The sequence below is a fragment of the Alligator mississippiensis genome, chromosome 2 (assembly GCF_030867095.1).
Source record: "Alligator mississippiensis isolate rAllMis1 chromosome 2, rAllMis1, whole genome shotgun sequence".
In the NCBI taxonomy this organism is placed as follows: domain Eukaryota; kingdom Metazoa; phylum Chordata; order Crocodylia; family Alligatoridae; genus Alligator; species Alligator mississippiensis.
The window spans coordinates 104,412,704-104,434,937 of NC_081825.1; the positions used below are offsets into that span (position 1 = coordinate 104,412,704).

At 41.8% G+C, this 22,234-nt stretch overlaps 1 protein-coding gene across 2 annotated transcripts in view; it reads left to right on the forward strand.

Moving 5' to 3' along the window:
* The window catches only part of TBC1D9 (TBC1 domain family member 9), an 81,833-nt gene that overhangs the window by 41,705 nt on the left and 17,894 nt on the right, over window positions 1-22,234 (forward strand). For both annotated transcript variants that reach the window (XM_019489779.2, XM_006266891.2), the window contains exons 3-11: window positions 4,755-4,873; window positions 8,720-8,948; window positions 10,704-10,965; window positions 12,615-12,822; window positions 16,273-16,479; window positions 18,261-18,431; window positions 18,985-19,135; window positions 20,925-21,139; window positions 22,108-22,225. In XM_019489779.2, the coding sequence (XP_019345324.1) occupies window positions 4,755-4,873; window positions 8,720-8,948; window positions 10,704-10,965; window positions 12,615-12,822; window positions 16,273-16,479; window positions 18,261-18,431; window positions 18,985-19,135; window positions 20,925-21,139; window positions 22,108-22,225 (1,680 nt within the window). The remainder of the gene's footprint in view (window positions 1-4,754; window positions 4,874-8,719; window positions 8,949-10,703; window positions 10,966-12,614; window positions 12,823-16,272; window positions 16,480-18,260; window positions 18,432-18,984; window positions 19,136-20,924; window positions 21,140-22,107; window positions 22,226-22,234) is intronic.

Sequence of the window (22,234 nt, forward strand, 5' to 3'; positions counted from 1 at the left end):
TTCCCTGCTCCCCACTGGAGTGGGGGAGGTGGCAGGGGGCAGACCCCGGCTGGGCCGGCATGCTGAGGGGGAGGGGAGGAGTGTTTAAACCCCTTCCCTCTCCTGCACGGGACCCCAGCCTGTGTCTGCTTGGCGGGGGTGCAGCAGCCCCTACCTGGCTTTTCCCCACTTGCCACTGTAGCGGAGGGGGTGGGGGAGCCATGGCCAGATACCAGCCAGGGCCAGCACGCTGAGGTGGAGGGGAGAGAGGAGGGTTTAAACCCTGCCAGGGACCCCAGCTGGGAGCAGTGCCAGGTGAGTGAGGAAAAGCTTGTCGGGAGCTCCTCTGCCCCTGCCAGGCAGACCCCAGCTGGGGTCCTGCGTGGGTGGGGGAAGGGGCTTACCCCTCTTCCCCTGCCTCATTTTGCTGGTCTCGTGCCCACCCCCCCCCCTCCCTCCCCAGCAGTGAGTTGGGGGAAAAGCCTTTGAAAAGCTGCTACACCCCCACTGGGGGCCAAAGCCAGGTTTCTCACCCCCACTCCCTTCTCAGCCAGCCGGAGCAATGAAAGTGCTGCAGCTAGGGAGAAGAGGGGTGGGGAACAGCCCTGCTCCACTGGAGCAGACAGCATAGCCCAGCCCAGGGCTGCAAAGTGTCCTGGGATGCTGGGGGTCTGTGAGTTAACTTGAACCGGGAAGGGATCTGATTCATAGATTCATAGATGTAGGGTTGGAAGGGACCTAAGTAGATCATCAAGTCTGACCCCCTGCCCTGAGCAGGAGAGAATACTGGGCTCATATGACCCCAGCTAGGTAATCGTCAAGCCTCCTCTTAAAGACCCCCAAGGTAGGAGCCAGCATCACTTCCTTTGGAAGTTGGTTCCAGATCCTAGCCCCCTGACTATGAAGTAGTGCCTTCTAATGTCCGGCCTGAACCTACTCTCAAACAACTTGTGGCCGTTATTTCTTGTTACTCTGGGAGGTGCTTGGAGGAACAAGGTCTGTCCCGTTGCCTGCTGGTCCCCCCTGGTAAGTTTGTAAACGGCCACCAGATCCCCTCTCAGCCTTCTCTTGTGAAGGCTGAACGGGTTCAGGTCCCGTAGCCTCTCCTCGTAGGGCCTGCCCTGCTGTCCCTGGATCATGCGAGTGGCCCTCCTCTGGACCCTCTCAATGCTGGCCGCGTCTCTCCTAAAGTGCGGCGCCCAGAACTGGACGCAGTACTCCAACTATGGCCTGACCAGTGTTGCATAGAGTGGGAGGATCACCTCCTTGGCCCTGCTTGTGATGCATCTGTGGATGCATGACAAGGTGCGGTTGGCCTAACTGACTGCGTCCCCACATTGGCAGCCCATGTTCATTTTGGAATCGATAATGACTCCAAGATCTCTTTCTGCTACTGTGCTTTCGAGAAGGGAGTTCCCCAGCCTATAGGTATGCTGCTGGTTCTTACTTATCAGTACCCTGCACTTGTCAGTATTGAATCCCATCCTATTCTCAATTGCCCACCCCTGTAACCTGTCCAGGTCCAGCTGTATCCTGTCCCTCCCTTCTAGCGTGCCCACCTCACCCCAAATCTTGGTGTCGTCAGCAAATTTGAACAGCGTGCTTCTCACCCCCTCGTCCAAGTCGCTAATAAAGAAATAGAACAGTGTGGATCTGGGGCAAAAGTTCCATAAACTGGTTTGACCTAAATCATAGAATCACAGAAAGTGAGGGTTGGAAGGGACCTCAGGGGGTCATTTAGTCCAAACCTCTGCTCATAGCAGGACTGTCCCCAACTAGATCATCCCAGTCAAAGTTTTGTCTAGCTGGGTCTTAAAAGCCTCCAAGGATAGAAATTCCACCACTTCTCTGGGTAACCTGTTCCAGTGTTTTTACTACTAATCCTAGTGAGAAAATTCTTCCTAATATCTAACCTAACCTTTCCGTACTGCAATTTGAGACCGTTGCTCCTTGTTCTGTCATCTGCCACCACTGAGAACAGTCTAGCTCCATCTTCTTTTGAACCCCACTTCAGGTAGCTGAAGGCAATTAGTCCCCTCCCAGTCTCCTCTTCTCTAGACTAAATAAGCCCAATTCCCTCAGTCTTTCTTCATAAATCATGTCCCCCAGCCCCTTACTATTTGTGTTGCCCTCCACTGGACTCTCTCCAGTTTGTTGACATCCTGTCTGTAGTGGGGAACCCAAAACTGAACACAGTACTCCAGATGTGGCCTCACCAGTGCTGAATAGAGAGGAATAATCACTTCCCTTGACCTACTGGCAACACACCTGCAAATGCAGCCCAGGGTGCCATTAGCCTTCCTGGCAACAGGGGCACACTGCTGGCTCATATTCAGTTTATTGTGCACTGTAACACCCAGGGCCTTTTCTGCAGAGTTGCTGCCCAGTGAGTCAGCCCCAGCCTGTACTGGTATATGGGATTGTTCCATCCTAAGTGCAGGACTTTGCACTTGTCCTTGTTGAACCTCACAGGATTTCTTTGCACCCAATCCTCCAATTTGTCCAGGTCACTCTGAATTCTAGCCCTACCCTCCAGCCTCCCAGCTGCAGCCAGCCCACGCTCTCCGTAGCTGCTGCCAATCGTGGAGCCCAGGCTGCTTGCAGCAGGGCTTGCAGCCTCCCAGCCGCCTGCTGGGAGCAGCCCGGGCTCCGTCGCTGGCAGCAGCTACCCAGAGCCGGGCCTGGCCATGGCATGCCGAGCAAAATGGCCTCGTGTTCCATACTTGGCACGCGTGCCATGGGTTGCTGACCCCTGTTATAACCTAAACTCTGTTCTTACTAGAGCTGAAACAATTGGATTCAAATAATAAGGAATTTAGCCTTCTTCCAGTTATTGATTGTGCAGTGAGCAGCTTGGCTTTCTTGAGTGCTGTAGATAGTTCATGCTCAGTTAGTTATATAAATTTCCTAGTCCTAAATCCAGTTCTGTTTTCAGGCATGGTTGGGCACATGGGTCACATAGTATAGATGTATTTCCCTAGCTGGACAAACATATTATTAGGGTGGGTGAAGTGTAGGGGTTCATGACAGCTGATCCATAGTAATTTTTAACAGTTGTTTCTTTCAAAAGCAGTCTGCTCCAGTTTAGCTTTCACTTATCACAGGACAGAGTGGGTACACTAAAAAATTATTGTGGATCAGGTGACCCATAGTAATTTCTTTTAACTTGGTATGTAATTTGATAGTTTGTTTGCAGTTGTTCAGGTTTCGGGGCACAACTCCGTGTTTCCACATTCAGGTTCTACTTTCACTAAATACTCAATTGAAATTCACTTTGTGTGTGAGATTCCTGTCATTGCTATATAATGTCTAAGTGCCCCCAACTAGTACCTATGTTTTCACTTTGATTTATTCTTGTTTCAGAAATAAGGAGAGAGAAGTCTTTGGAGGCACAAGCCTCTGTTCTCCAAAATACTTTGTAGTAGTCAGAAATAATTCTATCTAGATAAAATAAGTGATATTTATTGGAAGCTTACAGCAGATAAAACAGAAATAAAATGTTGTATATTAAATTGTCATCATGTAAAAGGTTCTTTTTAGTCTAGGCCAGCACTAATTCGCAGTTTCTACATATTCATGTGATAAAAGTAATATTTGACTCCCTTTGTAGAAAATCAAGCCCAATATAATTGACCCGAACTACTAATCTTTAAAAATGAAGGACATGTTTACAAAAGATATGCCTATCTTATTTCATAGACATTAAGGCTGGAAGGGACCTTGCAAGATTATCAGGTCCAGCTCCCTGCCCAAGAGGCAGGAAGTATGCTGGGGTCAGGTCACCCCCACAGGATAAGCATCCAAGCATTTCTTAAAGTTATCCAGAGTAGGTGCTTGCACCACTTCTGTGGGGAGTCTATTCCAGATTCTGGAGACTTGGACGGTTGGAGTGCCCTGGGGAACAGACGTTCTCCTGGTTCCTGATGCGCATCCCTGTATACTTATACCAAGTATAAGTCCCTGTATCCCTGTATACCAAGTCACCTCTAAGCCTTTGCTTCTCTAGGCTGAAGAGTCCCGTGCCTCTCCGCCTCTCCTCATAAGGCCTGTTCTCTTGACCTCTAATCATGCGGGTGGCTCTCCTTTGGACTGTCTCAAGCTTCTCTACATCCTTTCTAAAGTGCGGAGCTCAGAACTGGATGCAGTACTCCAGCTGCGGCCTCACCAAGGCTGAGTAAAACAGGAGGATGACTTCTTGGGTCTTGCTTGAGATGCAACTTGTACCATCAAAATACAGGATGCTTTGAAGACATTCTGCCACAAGTTAAATTTCCATTATGTTATGACATCTTTTGTTAAATTCCACTAATTGTCTGTTTCAAACACATTTTATCTTAAAGCTTGTCAGTTGCCTTTATATACTGAGAGATTGATTTTCTTTAGTCTACAATCATGTATTGAACATAAAAAAAATTCCTAGTATTCCTGAAAGCAGTGTATTGCCTTCTACAGATAGATTTCATTAGCATGTTATTAGAAGTCTGGGAATTCACTCTGGTCATTATGTCTAGAATTTATACTCTAGTTTTACATTAGTTTTTAAACTAAGTAATGATACCAATGCATGTGGCATGTCACAAGATGATCTTAGAAATTGCCATCTAATATTAGTGAAATACGTGATTCAGGAAGAGCTGTTTCATAGTGAAGTACTGCCTTTTTCAGTCCTAAATAACTTGTTTTAAATATGTCTTGTGTGGCTTTCTGTGTATGTGTGAATCATGATGAATAAGGTGTAGACATCAGCAAATTATCTACTTTTGTTCTTTTTACAGGTTGTTCAAGGAAGGAAATCACTGAACATTGGGAATGGCTTGAACAGAATCTTTTGCAAACTCTTTCCATCTTTGAAAATGAAAATGACATAAACACATTTGTCAGAGGAAAAATACAGGTAGCATGCATATGTGTAACCATTGTAAATGATAGAGGGGGCTCTAGGATGTGAACTCTTATGTATCTTATCAACAAATTGGACCTACTGGTCTCTACACTGCTCTGTTCCTTAAAACAAAACCTCATTCCAAGTTACCCTATGGTTATATCTAGGTTAAGGAAATTTGCAGTGGTTGAAATATATACATCAAAATAATATGCGAGTTTCCCAACTTCACCTGTTCTGTCCTTGGGTTCTGCTTCAACATATAAGGTTAATGGTGAAAAATGTTTTTTGGTCCAAAAGAAATGTGCAATGATTCACAAATATGCACAGACATTTTAGAAATATATACAGATTTCCCTCGATTTTATGCAGTAGATGCATTCCCAGGGAATGGCATATAAATCAAATTTGCATAAAGCAAGCCCAGTTTACAATGAAATAAATAGGGATGCATTCCCGGGGCAGTGACGGAGGGAAGGAGGCTGGGGCTAGGGAAGGGGCGGCAAGAGGGGCGCGCCACAGCCCAGTGACTGCAAGCAGGCGGCATCTGCCATTCCCAGGGATGCAGCAGGGGCAGCACCGGGCTCTTCATGGTGCTCAGGGTGGGTGGCAGCCCCACTTGCCCCACCACAAGTGCCGGGAAGAGCCTGGTGCCGTCGCCAGTCCGAGCCTGCTCTCATCCTGCTGCAGGCAACTGCCCACCACTGCTGCAGCCCTGGGAGCAGCAGACGTCACCTGCTTGCAGGTGCTGAGCTCTGCCATACTGCGGGGTTTGGGACATGGTGCCCCGGGGGAAGCGGAGCCCCACAGGGTTTGGGGCATGGCGCAGCCCAGCAGCTGCAAGCCACTTGCATCGGTCACTCCCAGAGCAGCTGCAGCAGGGGTGGGTAGTTGCCTACAGCCGGACGAGAGCAGGTTGGGGCCGGCAGCCACCGCAGACTCAGACTGGTGGCAGCACCAGGCTCTTCAGGGGTGGCTGAGTGGGGCCTGGCCCCACAGCCCTTTCCCCTCCCCTTACCCTTCCCCTCACAAACTCAGACTTACCTTCTTGGGAGAGGATGGAGCTCACCTCTGCCGATTGCGTAAGTTCGGCCTATGCTGATCACATATATGCAAATTTACCTCACATATAACAAATTTGAGGTACAAAAAGGTCATCGCCAGCGATCCTGGTTTTCTCAGATTTAACACCCCCACCCCCGTTCTCGTTTAAAAAAAGTAACCCCAGATCCACATGTTTCCGTGATTAAAATGAAACACCACTAATACATTAGATATCTATATAGTGGTGTTTCATTTTAATCATGGAAAAATGTGGATTTGGGGTTACTTTTTTTAAACTGAAAATTGGGGATTTTTTTAAATTGGAGAAAACCAGGATCCCTGGTCATCACATAAGAGCAAATTCGCATAAATCGAGGGAAACCTGCATAGGTATCTGAAAATAGATGCAGTGAGTTCTAAACTGTATTGGCTTACAGAACATTAAACTCTTACAGTTACCAATGCTGATATCTTAAATGAGTTTTGCTTTCTGTATTACATGGGAGAACTTGGAAAAATAATTTTGGCAAATAGTACCAACTGAATTACACCAAGTACACCAGTACAAAACCTCTGTGATCCAGACCTTTGATTCTGTCTAGCTCAGGGGTCGGCAATCTACGGGCCATGGGACCAATCCAGGCCACCAAGCAATGTCATGACATGGGGACATTGGTGGCATGTCCATGGAGGGTCATATGTACAGCAGAAGGGAGAAGCAGGAAGGCACCAGCCCACCTCAGGACTGAGCTGCATTCATTTTGACCCACTGCTTCTAAAAGGTTGCAAACCCTGGCCTTGCTCCAGTCTTGGCCATACTGGCCAGAGTGTATAATTTACCATGGGGCTGATCTACAAGAGCAATATGACAGTGGCCGGCTCCTTTGCAGAGCAGATATACAAGCACTATTGGGCTTGCCCCAGTTCCTTGTAGTTTCTTAGCAGTGGAAAGAAATCACAGAGCACCTGCCACAGCAATCATTGTCCCCCTGCAAACTCTAGGGAGAGACAGACCCTAGCCTTGCATACCCAAAAGGATATTGGGGGCAGGCAGCCCTTGTATGCATAGTAATTTAAGGGAGATCCCCCCTTCATCTCAAACCCCAGCAAAAGGTTCCTACTTGCAGAGTACCCCTACTTGCTGCAAGCACAGCCCTACACAGATTATTACCTGACTGCTCTGCTAGTCCCTGTCTGGTTGGGAATGTGTGCCAGAGCCCCTGTTCCAGTCCACAGCGTGCCAAGCTCCAGGACCTGGCAGATGTCACGGAACATCCCAAAACACAGCATCCAGGATGTGTGAAGGTAGCTGCATGGTTGCTTCTGTATCATGTGTCAGGTAGCAGCTGCAGCAGCAGGGACTGGTCCAGAGGCACCAGCATGGCACCAACTGACGTGGCACCTGGTATGAAACAGCTTTAGGACACATGGAGGAACCACGCCACTGCCACAGATCCTCCATATATCCAAAAGCTTTTGGGATGGGCCTTGCAGTCTGCTTGGTGAGCTGTTTAAAAGCTTGGCAGGACATATTTAGGCCGTACATTGCAAACCCCTTCTGTTAACTGGAACTTTAAAAAAAAGATTATTGTCTAACATTACAGCAGTTTAAAAAGTACCAAAGGATTCTTGCCCAGCATCATTCTGCTTCCCAAGGTAGTTAGGTAGCCAGAACAGTTTGGAAGGAAAGGAATCTTTTCCTCTTAACCTGTGTGTTGGAGGGCTGTCATTAGCTCTTAAGCTAGGAACAGAAATTATACACAAACCTGTATAAATGATTGGAAACCAGTTTAAATTTGTAACATAGCAGAAGTTCAGTGCACATAAACCAGTTTTGGCCATTTTGAAAACAGTTTAAGATAAGCTTGGATGGATGTAGGTTAAGATAAACCTGGATGGACTTAGCTGATTTAGGTTCATTTAGCTTCTGTCTCAGATCCCCTCCAGATCCAAGTTAACTCAGTCTCCCAGCATTCCAGGATGCTTTGCACCTCCCTCACATCCTGCTCCTCACAGGGTGGGCAAGCTAGCCTTGGCCCAAGCTGTCTGCTCCAATCGTAGGGAGACGTGCTCTAGCTTCTGACCTGATCCACTGCAGGCATGTGGCTACATTTCCAGAATCAAAAGTGAATGTCTGTTCACTTGCTTATCAGTTAAATCTATGCAGCTTAGACTAACCTGTGAAGATTGGATTTGTTCAGCCTTGGGCTTTTTGACTGTCTGTACTTAGCCATAATGTTTTTGATCCTCTAGCCACATCTTGAATGAAACTGCACAACATACTCCCTTTATTCTGTTGGGCTAATCTAAAAGAAAGACTAGCTATGTGCTGGGATGCAAGCATACACCTCTCACCTCCTGTTGTTTTGGAAGTAGAATGATAAAGGAAAACTGCGTTAGTCTCTTTAACCATATTTCTCTGCACTTGCTGGAATTGAATTTTCCTAAATTCATTTTTTTTCTACAAATTTTTCATTGACATTTGCTGAAAAACATTGGGTTTTATGAACACTTTTTTGACAACCGTAACCTCTCCTATTCGAGAAGTAAAGTGTAGTTGAGAGAAAGGGAGAAGCTTGGTTTGGATTTTGAGGCATAGGCAGAATGAGACAGTGTGGTTGATAGGACAAAATAAGTAGAACAGAATGCTGGTAGAACATTTAGAAAAGTAAGGAGCAATGGACAGAAGTTTTCCCTTTTTTGCATGACATCACTGGTCATGGCATTTATATTGAAAGTATAATTAAACATAAAGTACATAATAAGCTTTTGGTAGCTATTACCCTTCATCATATTTTCTTCCTTCCTCTTCAGGGCATCATTGCAGAGTATAACAAAATCAATGGCATCAAGGAGGATGATGACACAGAAAAGTTTAAGGAAGCCATAGTGAAGTTCCACAAGCTGTTTGGGATGCCTGATGAAGAGAAACTAGTGAACTATTATTCCTGCAGTTACTGGAAGGGGAAGGTACCCCGTCAGGGCTGGATGTATCTCAGCATTAACCACCTTTGCTTTTATTCTTTTCTCATGGGAAGAGAGGGTATGTATAACAATAAGACAGTCTGTACACACACATGTTGGTCAGAAATCTGATACAGTTTATTAATTTATTTGTTGAACATCAAGAACGCTTTATGTATGCAAATACCTAAGTAACTATGCTCCTTGCCTCAAAGGAGTATAGCTAAATCACATCCTAAATCATATCGATATACTGTACTTCAGGATTCAGCATTGTTGTGATGGTTTTATTGTGTACAAATATGTCCACATAAAAATATCATATGAGGGTGGCAGGATCTGCATAACAAGCTGCAGAGCCATGGGATAAATTGCATGTGCTGGGCTGCTCTGACTGCTTAGCTGATACACTTCCCACAAATACAACTACTTCTAAGCAGATTCATCTATCCTATGAATAATGCATGGTTTTCTGCACGTGACTTAGTAAGGTTAAAAGGATTCTCAGGTGTTTGTGGATTCTCCTACAAAACTTAAGTTTTCTGTCAGACAAATAGAATAAGATACCATATACTAGTGACAGAAGAGCTCCTAAGGTGCATATAAATTTTACAATGAAGGACTGAAATAGTAAATACTGTAAAATCTCCATTATCCGGATTCCCCGGAGTGAGGGGATTACCGGTTATATAAAAATTCCAGTTTATCCAGTTAACATGGAGTGGAGGGTATGGGGAGCAGCTGCATCTGGAGTGGGGGAGAGGGGTAGTGGTTGCCGCCCACGGAGTGGCGGCAGTGCAAGGTGGTGGGTACAAACTTTCCCCCACCCATCTCCCTCTGTGTCTAGCCAGAAGTTCCAGTTAATGGAATTTCCAGTTAGTTAAATGCTGGTTAGCAGAGATTTTACTGTAGCAGACATAACTAATGCCATCTTACCAATTGCTTCCATAAACACTTGCCAATCCCTATTCTAGACAGCTGCAAGGTTTTACAGTTTGGGGGGGAATGGGATTTAACAGAGTTTCTTTAGCTCCAAGCATGGGTTGCTTCCAACCCAGCCAGAGGAGAAGCTGGAGCCACTGCTTCTCCCCCGACGCCCTTACTCCTCCATAGTGCTACTTTTGCTCCTTCCTGCTACCTGAGTGAAGCTCCCCCACTACTGAAACACTGAAGAAGCTCACTTTCTCTATGGGCTGGATAAAATGGCTCCAAAGACCAGATCCAGCCTGTGGGTCATAGATTGTCAATACTGAATTATAGGATTAAAAACATTCAGGGATGGGAAATCTATCTGACTTCTATTAGCATCTTCAGGTAGATCATTTAATTCTTATCTTATTTCTGTTATGTTGAAGGGACATTAAACCAGGGTTAAAGTAAGGGCTTTCATATGCTTTTTAAAAATTGTGCATCTGTTAATTAACTTCCTTGGGCATTGGGGCCCACTGGCTGTGCTGAGGTGGCATTCCTTGCCCTCCAAATTGGGGGGTGGATATCACACTTCTGGGTAGACATTTTGGGAAAGAAAAAAGGTAGATGTGTCCTCCATGCCATTCCATTGTGGCGGTGCATGTGTGTGTAGCATTTCTCATCTAAATCATGTATCCTTAATTATATAGTCATAGTTGCATGAGATGGCAAGGAAACCAAATGTATGTTTTCTCTCTTCCCCACTGAGTCTACTCTGATAGCTCTGCCTCACAGTTTTCTAGGTTGTCAACAAATTGTAATCTAAATACATGATGTGTAAAATATCAAATTGGAGAGCTGCTTTTCTGTCAGCCTGCAGATAACTTGTTTCTGTGTTGAATCTTGTCTGTTTTCTTGTGTTTAGCAAAGTTGGTGATCCGCTGGGTGGATATCACCCAACTTGAGAAGAATGCTACACTGCTTTTTCCAGACCTAATCAAAGTGAGTACAAGGTCAAGCGAACACTTCTTCTCTGTGTTCCTCAACATCAGTGAAACATTCAAACTAATGGAGCAGCTTGCCAACATAGCTATGAGACAGCTTTTGGATAATGAAGGCTTTGAACAAGATCGATCACTGCCGAAACTAAAAAAGAAATCGCCCAAAAAAGTATCAGCACTGAAACGGTAGGTTTAATCAAGAGAGCCTCTTATGCTTTTACTTCTGGATTTGGTATAGAAATTTCCTGAGAATATTCTTAATTTTTTTAAAAATTAAAGAGGCATTACTGTTCTTTAGTGGTAGTGAAAAGCAAAGAATGATTTATACATAACTATTTGGCTTATCGCTGAAATAGGTATGGAGAAATCTGCCTAGATTGCAACAGTTTAAGGAAAAGCTTGCAAAAGTTTACAAAAGTCTCCACTAGGATCAGTGTTGTGTGTGGTATCTTGGTCATCTACAAAAAAAAAAAAAAAAAGTGGATCCATGGGGTGGGGGAAGTGTGCAGAAAATAAAAGTAAATCAAGAATGTAAATGATTGAAAGGGGCTTCTGAGGTAACTAATGAACCTAGATGAATTAAGAGCACAATAATACTTTTTTACACAATGTATAGTTAACTTGTAGAATTTATTGCTACAGGAGGTGGTTAGAGACAGATACCATAGCCAGGTTCAAAAAGGGAGTAGATAAATTCATGGGTGATTTGTGGCTGAATGGTTGGAGATATTTCCTCTGGCATCTCTAAACCTATAATTGTGGATGCTAGGGAGGGTATAGACTAGGGGATGGATTGCTCTAGAGAGATTCAATTCAATGCTCTCTGTAGCATCCACTTCTGCTGCTGTTGGAGATGGGATACTGGGGTAGGTGGACCATTGGTCTGATGCAGTATGTTCTTACAACAGCTGAAGAAGCTGGGCAGATTCTCATTTACACCAAGGACCCTTTATGTGGCTCTGCTAATTTTTAAAGGGGCATTCCATTGTAGTTGTACCCATCTTGTTCAGATAAACTCCTTTTACTTGCTGAGGTTTTAATATAAAAAGGGCATTAAACCCATTTGTGAATACTTTGTCCTATATTAATGGCATTGAAATGTGGTTATGGGTAGTTTTGTTGCAATTCCATAGCTTCATATAAAATGGAGCCAAATGCTATCCAGAAAGTATTTCTATTTCTCTCTCACTAGTGGTATTATACCATAGCTGAACTGTTTCCTGTTAATTTTTTTCCTGTTAACTTTTTAAAATTTACAGTGGCATAGCATATGCTGGGGTTACACTTTTTTTCTAACTAAATGACAGTTCAGGTGTATTACCATATTTATTTTCAACACTCGCACTCTCAAATCAGACACGCACTTTGTTTTGAGAAGGCAGAATGAAGAAAAAGATTTTCCCCCCCTTTTACCAAACTGTTCAGAATCCATTTCCTTATTTAAGATATACCCTAATTTTCAGTAACTAATTTTAGGGGAGAAAGGCGAGTGTGGTATGTGAATAAATAAGGTATCTCACTCTGGGATTATTCTTGATACTTTGACAGCAGGAATCTTCCCTCTCCAGTACTAAACAATGGCACATTACTTGGCAACAAGTGCATTAGAAAGACTGGCCATGATACCATAAAATGTCATGTAATTTCTAAAATTGTACCAGTATTAATAGTGTTGTTTCACAGGTGTGACCTTCTTTGTGATATTCACGTCACATGTGCCATTACATAAATGAATGAGTTCACAGTTTATGCTTAGCCATATCACTTGCATAAGAAGACTACATGTGTGAAATGTATTTTCATGTGTACTGGTATCTTTAAAACATTGTTTTTAGGGATCTTGATGCTAGAGCAAAGAGTGAGAGATATCGTGCACTGTTTCGACTTCCCAAGGATGAGAAGCTAGATGGACACACAGATTGTACCCTGTGGACTCCATTTAACAAAATGCACATTTTGGGTCAAATGTTTGTTTCTACAAATTACATCTGCTTTACCAGCAAAGAGGAGAATTTGTGCAGCCTCATTATCCCTCTCCGGGAGGTAAGTGTGACATTTGAAGTTCTCCAGAGTAGGGGTGTAATTTTGTTTCCTAGAAGTAGACAATGTCCTAGCCTTAATTTGCATTCATTCAGGAAGGCCCTTTAAACCGTTTGTTATTCTACAGACATGTTACTATAATTGGGTCAACAAAGGAGCACCCATTAAATAGCATCTTAGTTTTAGATTCATGCCACTACAATATGTGGAGAGTCTTCATTGCTCACTCCTTGTAGCCCTTGGGATTCCTCCATCCTTCATCCTCATGGCTCACAGTGTACTCTAGGCAGGCTTGTGAGGGAGAGACTTTTTAGAGCTGTCATAGTAACATTTGTCAGTGTTATATGTAAAGTTAAATACTTTTAATGCTTAATGGTGAATTGATTAAATGACAGCTTTGCTGTTGTGGGGGGTGAACAGATTTCAGCTATGCATTATTAATAACTGTCAAAATGTTGTGTTTTCTTCTCTCCAGAAATTGCTGCACTAGTTTTCAGTTTTTAAATCTAGTTGGATATCATTTAAATCCTACATCAAAACACCAGTTTTGGGAAGAGACTACCAAAGAATCCCTCTGCTTGATAGATGCAGCATAAATATTTTAATACAAACTTAATATTTCCGTAGCAGTAAAAATGCTTTAAGTATTTTATAATAAAAAATCTTTTAACAGTTTTGCAATATAGAGTATTGCTTACAGTTCTGCATGTATTTCAGGATGAGGAAGAAATGCTCAAACTAGGAGGTTATTTTCCTGGGAATAACAACATAACTTATGCATAACCGGAACAGCTCTTTTGAAAAAATAATCTAGGCTGAGGCACTGTTAGTTATTGTAAGACACTATTTTTTTTTTTTGTTTTTTACAAATCACTGAGGATCAAAACAAATGGTGTTCCATTGGAAATCCAGCTTCCCAACAGGGTCACTGTGCTACTTTTAGCCTTGATGAGCTGAGATCAGACTTCAAATTCACATTGCTCTGTTAATAAAGAAATCAAAAGGAACAGCAAATTGCCCAATTAAGTGTGGAGGAAGAAACAGACTGAACAGCTGCATAATGTGCCTCCTCGAATATGGACTCGTAACTGCTTTTGACAGGAACAGCTGTGGCAACATGGGATTCCAGTGGCTGTCCAGACCTTGGTCAGCTGAGGGAGTATATACATGAAACTTGAAAGATTTAATGGAAAGCTGAAATGTGATGTTGGGTTTTGACATTGAAAACATAAGGAATTCAGAACTTGCAAGGACTTGATTCAAAGCCCTAAGAAAGTTTTAGATCAGACCCTAAATTCTAATGCTTTGTGAGTCGCTAGATAGACGCAAAGCATTTCAGGACCAATAACTTCTGCTAAGTTTTAGTCCTGAAGTAAGGATCAGAGACAGAGGTCTGAGTCCCAGAATTCATCACAGCAGTCCCAGTCTCTAGCATAAGCACTTTAACGTGTCTGCTGCCCTTGAATGGGGAAGTAGTTGGTTTTCTGCTAGCGCTCAGGAAAAAGTGACTGCTTCAGCCAACCCAACATCCTGGCTGTAACATCCAGTCTAACCTCATATTTTACTTGTGCTTCCTCTCTGAGCACTCTCAGATGACTCTGAGTGGAACAGAAAAATAACATAGGAACATTTTTTCCTTAGGTATTTTGAATATATTTTTAATGATACTCTCCTACATTACTAAGAAGCAGGTGGATTTATAGTTAGTAGAAAAACTAAAGGAAGTTGGTTGAGAAGAAGAATGGGGCACTATCATTTAGAGATTGAAACGTGGGTTGTGGTCTTTGAATGCTTCAGAGATGTTAAACGAAGAACAAATTATCTTATCCTTTTAACTAATGAAACATTAAGCTATTGAACTAATGTCTGATCATGAACCACTATTAAAGAAGGATCCTGGTAACTTGAAATGTGCTTTGTCTTATTCTGAAGTGCCTAATGCAATTTTTATTACCTAAAAGATTCTGATAAAAGGTATAGAAGGAATGGTTGAAAGCACTTACAGATGTGCTGTATGCTTTGGAGATGAGGTCGTTCTGTGAACTTGATTGATTTTTTTTTTAATTGAATAATCGGTATTGCACAGACCATATTTCACATGTTTATAGCTAGTGTATAATTTAGCAGTTGGGGGAGGGTGCTGTATTTTAATTTATCTTTTAGAAACTTAGTGAAATATTGACCTGCACTTCATAGGTTTTGTTCTGAATACTATGTAAATAATGGAGTTCATCTAGGTTAGTGAATACATGGCCAGCGATTTTGAAAGTCAAATAAAATCCTTATAAAGGTAAAACAAAGCACAACTGCTCTCTAGATCTTTTAGTGATTTATTGGCAAGCAAGAAAGAGATGGGATATTTTTTCTTAGTAGTAGTTTCTTGATTTACATGGAATGAAGTCCTTGAGACTTCTGTCTGTATCTGGGGTAGACTGGGTATGTAGTTCAGTGACCTATTGTTTAAAATGATTAATTGTTTCTTAAACAGTTGTTTACTTACTGTCAGCAGTAAATTAGAGTTTGATTCTAAGACACGCTGATTCACTGTTTTAGGAAAAAAGTCTCTGCTACTGTGTACTGTCTGTATGTGGCCAGTTTAGCCAATTCTTGCCTTTAGACTCGGACTCTAAATGTTTTAGGGATGTTCTAGGGGATAAATTTTGTGTTCAACAAAGTTCACAGTTTATAACAATTGGTATTTAAAAGCCACGTTGTGATTATTTAACTACTTGGTGAGTCTGTGATCCTTTAAAGCTTTGCGACACATCTAGCAGTGAGGAAAAAATAGCACTCTAGGATAACAACCCACAGCTAGTTTCATAACTTTGGAAGTAGAAGGCCTTAGGAAACTCAACACCTCCTCTGGAAAAGTGATGGTTGCACTACACATTTCCCCCCACCTTTTTTTTTAAATAAAACATGGTGAATAATACAACAATTTAAGCATTATGTGATGTTTTGGAGGAAACAAAGCTATTACACATGGACAAAGAGAGCTGGAAAAACTGAGGCTTGGTGTGGATAAATAACAGTTTTTGTTTCCAGAGTTGCAGAACATTGTTTGGGTAGAGATGTCGGTTATTAAACAAGGGGAGTATCCATTTTTAACACTGTACAAGAATCTGCTGCATTATTGATTTTACAAAGGTGTTTCCTGAGGGCTCTGCTACATGATGAAATGAAAGCTGGATAGAAATCAGCTATAGAGTTGATGCACACTTTCAAGCATTAATTTTACAGCTGGTTGGCTCTTCTTATAGCTGGACAGTTATTTTTATCATGTGATAATCACTTTGCACATGTGGATGGTCTAAATTTTATTGCACGATGAATGCAGTTAATTGCGTAATATATGTAATGTGGAGTAGGGGGGTCTAAGATTCACTTCTGATATTGAAGCATAACAAGCTAACTGATGCTGAACCATGATCAGGGGTTACTGTTTCTCCCCAGGTGACAATAGTGGAAAAGGCAGACAGCTCCAATGTATTACCTAGCCCATTGTCAATCAGCACTAAAAACAGAATGACATTCCTCTTTGCCAACTTGAAGGATAGAGACTTTCTCGTACAGAGGATCTCGGATTTCTTGCAACAAACTACTTCAAAAATATACTCTGAAAGAGAAATTGCTGGAAGTTACGTCAGCTCAGATGAAGAGGTGCGTAGGACAGCATAATTCATTTATTGAAATGAAGGAAATTTTAAGTGTAACTTTTGTCCACGTCTGAGCTATTTTATTGGTGATGGATATGAAATTTCTGTATGAAGACCGATGCTGATTAAAACTTAGCTTCTATTTAAGTCCGCTTCATCTTGGGGTATTTGAAATATTACCATAGGGGCATCTTTTCCATGTTAAATAGGTTAGGATAGTCATATTTCCCTACATTACAAACTACCGAGTCCTTTCCTGCAGTTTAGTCTGCTCACGTGGTAAAAGGTCAGACATTCAAATAATGACTCTTGCCAGCTTTTAAATAAGACCCTTAACTGATCATTGAATATCTACCGCCACTGCTGTCCAGTAGCTACTTAAATCACTGTTGCCATGTTCTAAAATTGCTGCACATCTTGAAACATGCAGTAAAAATGTAATGTATACTTCGCCTTGTCAGTTATAGATAAATTCTAGGGTTTCTTAGGCAGGCAGGGTTCTTTGGTTAGATGTGATGTCTTTTATTAGACCAACTGAGTAGTTGGGGGAAAAAGTTCTTGGCAAGGTTTTGGGCATAGTCAAGCATTTTGAGAGTTTTCAGCTGTTACATAAAACTGTCAACTTCTTCATATGATAAATCTGAAATGATACCTTTTATTAGACCAACTGAGAAATTGCAAAAGAAAAAAAATCTTTTTCTGCAAACTTTGGGGCTCATGTGCCCTTCATCAGGCTCAGGGAAAGTTCAAGATGGTAAAAAGTCATATGTAGGAAATACATTTCATTTTTGCACAGAGGAAGCAGAAGCTGGAAAACTGCCCCTCTGGGTCCATGAGAGTCTCTTACCATCTTGAACTTTCCTTGAGCCTGACAAAGGGCGCACAAACCCAAAAGCTTATAGAAAAAGATATTTTTTTGCACTTTCTCAGTTAGTCTAATAAAAGTATCATTTTGGAACCAAGAGTTCTAGATTTGTCTCAGACCAACACGACTACCACATACATCCCTGTAGCAGTCCTTTTGTCATTTAAAAATAGGCTTTGTTAGTTATGTGATTATATAAGATAAGGCACTTTGCAAATAAACCTCCAGTATTTGTACTCTGATTTCACTTTGAATAAAAACTATGCCATGATGCTTCAGGCTGTGAATTCATCCACACTGTAAGACTAAGGACGATTTTACAGGTCAGGCCTTGAAGGAAAAAAAATAGGTCTTTGAAGGAAGTAATTTTATTCTTATGTATGTAGAACTCATGTTCTCAATCAATACTCAGTCCATCCCAGAGCACTGTACTAAGCACCTCTGTGCTGGTTGCCAGATAAATCTTTACAATCAAAGTCATTTATTGAAAATCCTATATTAGTTTGTTGTAAAAGGAAATTTGTTAACTGTAGTCTCCTGGCAAAATCCCCATTGGGGAATCATTTTCTGCCTATCTAAAATTTCTTCTGCAATGGGTTATATTAAATGAATAAGTGTACTATTGTATATACTACTCTGTTGATGTAAAGGCTTGTTTTCAGTCATATATGAAGTAATCAGCATGTTTAAGTACAGATTTGATTTGCATAAATTGGGGAGTGTGTATGTGTAATATATAATTAACTTTCATAAAATTTGTAGAATGCTGAAATTTTATACAGCCCTTCATCTCAAATTAATCCAGTTGATCTATGTCAAAACATAGTTAAAATTCAGATATTGCAGATTGTGGGTTTTTTGTGCAGCACCTTGCATTGTGTGGGTGTTGTCTGTCATAATATGACTGTTGGTTTTTGCAGATGTATACAAGGACAAATAGCATAGTTTCCTCCAGCCCTCGAAGGAGCCTCAGCTCTGAAACAGATGTAGAACGACAATTCAATCTGAATGGCAATGGTATTCCAACAGTGACGCAGGCTTTAATGACTATGTATCGACGGCGGTCACCTGAGGAATTCAACCCCAAACTGGTAGATCTCTGCTATCCTTGTAAATTATGCTAGTGAGAAATATGTGGCTGTTTAAATGAAGTTATTGTTTTTAAGTAATGATATTTTCCTAATCTTTAACCTGTTGCTGTCCAGTAAGAGCTTGAAGTGCGACTATCAGTGTGGTAGCTGGGATCTTGGAGAACTCAAGTAGTGAAGCCTGCTAGTATTTGATGTCATGTCAAAGTTCTGAAGCATGGCAGGAAGTATAATAATGTACTTAATATTAAAGGAGAATGTCAGGACATCTTTTCTATAGCTGTGTGTTTTTCTGTAGTTTGTCAGGATAATATTTGTCATCTAATTTTTGGTTCTGTACCTGTTTTCAAAAGTGGTTCTTAGTTGGAAAATAGTAAGCAATGGCAGAAGGCAGCACAACAAAATTACAGAATTGGGTTACTGGCAGACTATTCCCTTCCTATACCACCACAGGGACTAAAGGAAATTAAGGGCTTTGGCACTTTGCTTTTTTCTGATGTTTTATATAACCAAGATGCTACATCTCTTCGTTGTTCATTTCTATGTCTACTTTTAGGCAAAAGAGTTTTTGAAAGAGCAAGCTTGGAAGATTCACTTTGCTGAGTATGGACAGGGTGTCTGTATGTATCGTACTGAAAAAACTAGAGATCTTGTGCTCAAAGGCATTCCAGAAATCATGAGAGGGGAACTATGGCTGCTGCTTTCAGGTGGGTATTGGGGTAAATTTGCCATAGAATATGACCTAGATGCATGAGAAGAAACAGTTGGCCAGGTTTTCAAATGTATTCAGGAGCATGAAGAGGAAGATGTGTGCCTAGTGGCATTGTCAAAAGTATTTAAAGTAGATTACATGTCTGACTTCGAAATCAGCATGAGTAAGGTGCCTAACACACTTTACTTATTTCTTTGAAAATCCTGTAGGTATCTGTCTGCATATTTAGACATCTCAGTACCTTAAAAAATGTGATCCATAAACTACACAAAACATAACATGAACTTAGTCCCTGCCCTAAAGAACTTGCAATGGTTTGACATCCCAGAAGTAAAAACTGTTTCAATGAAAACTTCGAGCAAGAAGAAAGCAACAAATATGCCTGTGTAGAGCTAGTCAAAGTCTTTACAAATTCTTAAAATAAACCTGCCCTTTTTGAGTAATGGGAAGATCTATGGGAGTCGCACTTTCAGTTATTTTGACTTCTGAATGGCTATTCCAATTTTGATTGACTCTGGTGTGTAGTTTGAACATCACTCAGTCCCTTGGCTTTTTTGCTTTTGGAGTATTAATTATCAGTTAAATATTTAAATGTGTCCTTTGCCTGTGTAAAGTGGATTCACTTTCTAAAATGAAAATAATAACCAAAAAGTGTAACTATATATCAAACTATAACCAAATATTGGATGGGGGCACAAAGGAAAAGATGCTTTGGTTGGCTCTAATACCAATGATGGTCAAAAGGAGAACTGGGTCATGCAACTGCTATTTTTACCTGTGCAATTTGGGCATTCACAATTTGTTCATTTGTATAAAAATTCAGTGCATCCATCAGTCTCTTGGTGAGTTGACGTTGTGGCCCTTGTATGCTCACAGTTGGGGTGCCCTGATTTTTAATGTCTGTTTTACTTCTGTATCTCCCTACTGTTAAATGTGTTACTTAATTGAACAGAGGAAGTTGGGGGATAAATTGAAAAGGGGAAATTAGCTCACATTACAGGAAAGTTGTCTTCTAAACTAGTTACAAATATGGTTCCAATTTATGGAGTTGGCCAGGAGCAGGTATACCAGGAAGAGTAAAGGCTGGAGTTCTAAATGTGGATGTTGTGGCTGAGAAAGGTGTGATCCATTCTAAGGGTCTGAACACACAACAAGGATTTATACTCCTGCCTCTTGACAGGGACTCTTGGTGTCTACAGGCAGGTCATTTAACTTCTCTGCCTCTCTCCATATCTTTTTAAAATAAGTATTGTACACCATACTCATCAGGCAGAATATGAGAATATGTTTAAACTTTAACTAGAAAATGAAAAGTTCTGTAGAACTGTCAGGTATATTCTGCGTCTACTACGTATAACATGCAGCATTGCCATGGTAGTCTACATGAAACTGGGGAGCCAGCCAGGAAGGAGTCTGCCAGTGAGCTACTGCTCTCACTCTTGGCAGAAGGATAGTTCCCTGCTTGTGGAGGGGCACTGTAGAAGATCTGCCATTCTTGCATACATTCAGCGTTTCAGCCCTACCAAGGGAATGGGCTTATATGAAACCACCTTATCCGAAGGAAGGCAACCAGCTGGCATTTTAGTGACTAAATACCATTCAGATTTGATCCTCTTTAAAATGATAATGCAATGTGTATTTTCAGGCTGCTTGCTTGGGTTTTAAAAATTACCATTCAAAATGTCTGAGTTAAAGGGGAGGACAAAGAACATTGTTCTGTTGTATGATGTCTACTCACCCTTGCTTACATATCTTGTTTTTATGTTGTTCTGTCTTGCTACTAGGAGCCATTAATGAGATGGCCACTCACCCCGGCTATTATGAAGACCTTGTGGAGAAATCCATGGGGAAGTACAACCTTGCCACGGAAGAAATTGAGAGAGATTTGCATCGTTCTTTGCCAGAGCACCCTGCCTTCCAGAATGAGATGGGCATTGCTGCCCTGAGGAGAGTCTTAACAGCTTATGCTTTTAGAAATCCAAACATAGGATACTGTCAGGTAACTGCAGTGTCTTGTCACTCTTTCGAGATCTGGCATTCCAGTTCCCATCTGTTTGGGGGTTTTTTTTGCTTTCAGTCTGTGATTGGATACCAATATATGCGGTTCATACATTTGATTGTGCATACGAGCACTTGGGTGTCTTATTTGTGTAAAGAGTTACACTGACACAGACTCTTGCACCTACACAGAGTCCTACTGGTTTCAGCAAAGCTGCATGCAAGTACCTGTGCTAATGGTACAGATGTGTTCTCAAGTGCATTGAGTGAAAAAGAAATGCACCGTATTTGCTGATGTAATGGCTGCAGCTCTGAATGCTGCCTCAAAAAATTGAAGAATAGCTTCTGAGCCACACCCACATTTCTGAAGAAATAGATACTAAAGACCTTTCTTGTAAATAATGCAACTGGGGGAATGAAACGCATTTGTGTTCCCTTGGGGAGTGATTATAGTGGCAGACTTCTACTCCACTTAACTCCAGACAGCTTAAGAGCAGCAGTGCCACAAGGATTTCTGCTGGCATATGGAAGCCATCTCTTCTATTAGCTAGCATAGGGGAAAACGCAGCTTCCCTGCAAAGAGAGTTGCAGCAGTTGCATTGTCTGGAGTCCCACACGGTATTGTGGGTGAAGCTCAATTCTTTCATAAGTGCTCAAAGAAAGGAAGCACCTCCCATGGTAAGACACACAGGCACTATTGAGACTTTCCATTCAGAACCATAAGCTTATTGTGAAAAGAAGCAATAATGTACAAAGCCTTGGTTTTCAAATGTTTTGAAGTCTCTCCCATTCAGGAACATTAGGAAACATTAGCTGTACTTCATAGGGAAAAACCTTGGCTTGCTGAATTAAGATATAAATTTCCGAGCTAGGATAAATCTTGATCTGCCCAATCCCTGCAGCACTAGACATAGCAAGGGAATTGGGAAATGATGTATACTGATGCATATTTTCTCCCCATTCTTGCAGGCCATGAACATTGTCACTTCAGTACTCCTTTTGTACGCAAAAGAGGAAGAAGCTTTCTGGTTGCTTGTGGCTTTGTGTGAACGCATGCTGCCAGACTACTACAACACAAGGGTTGTTGGTAGGTTGA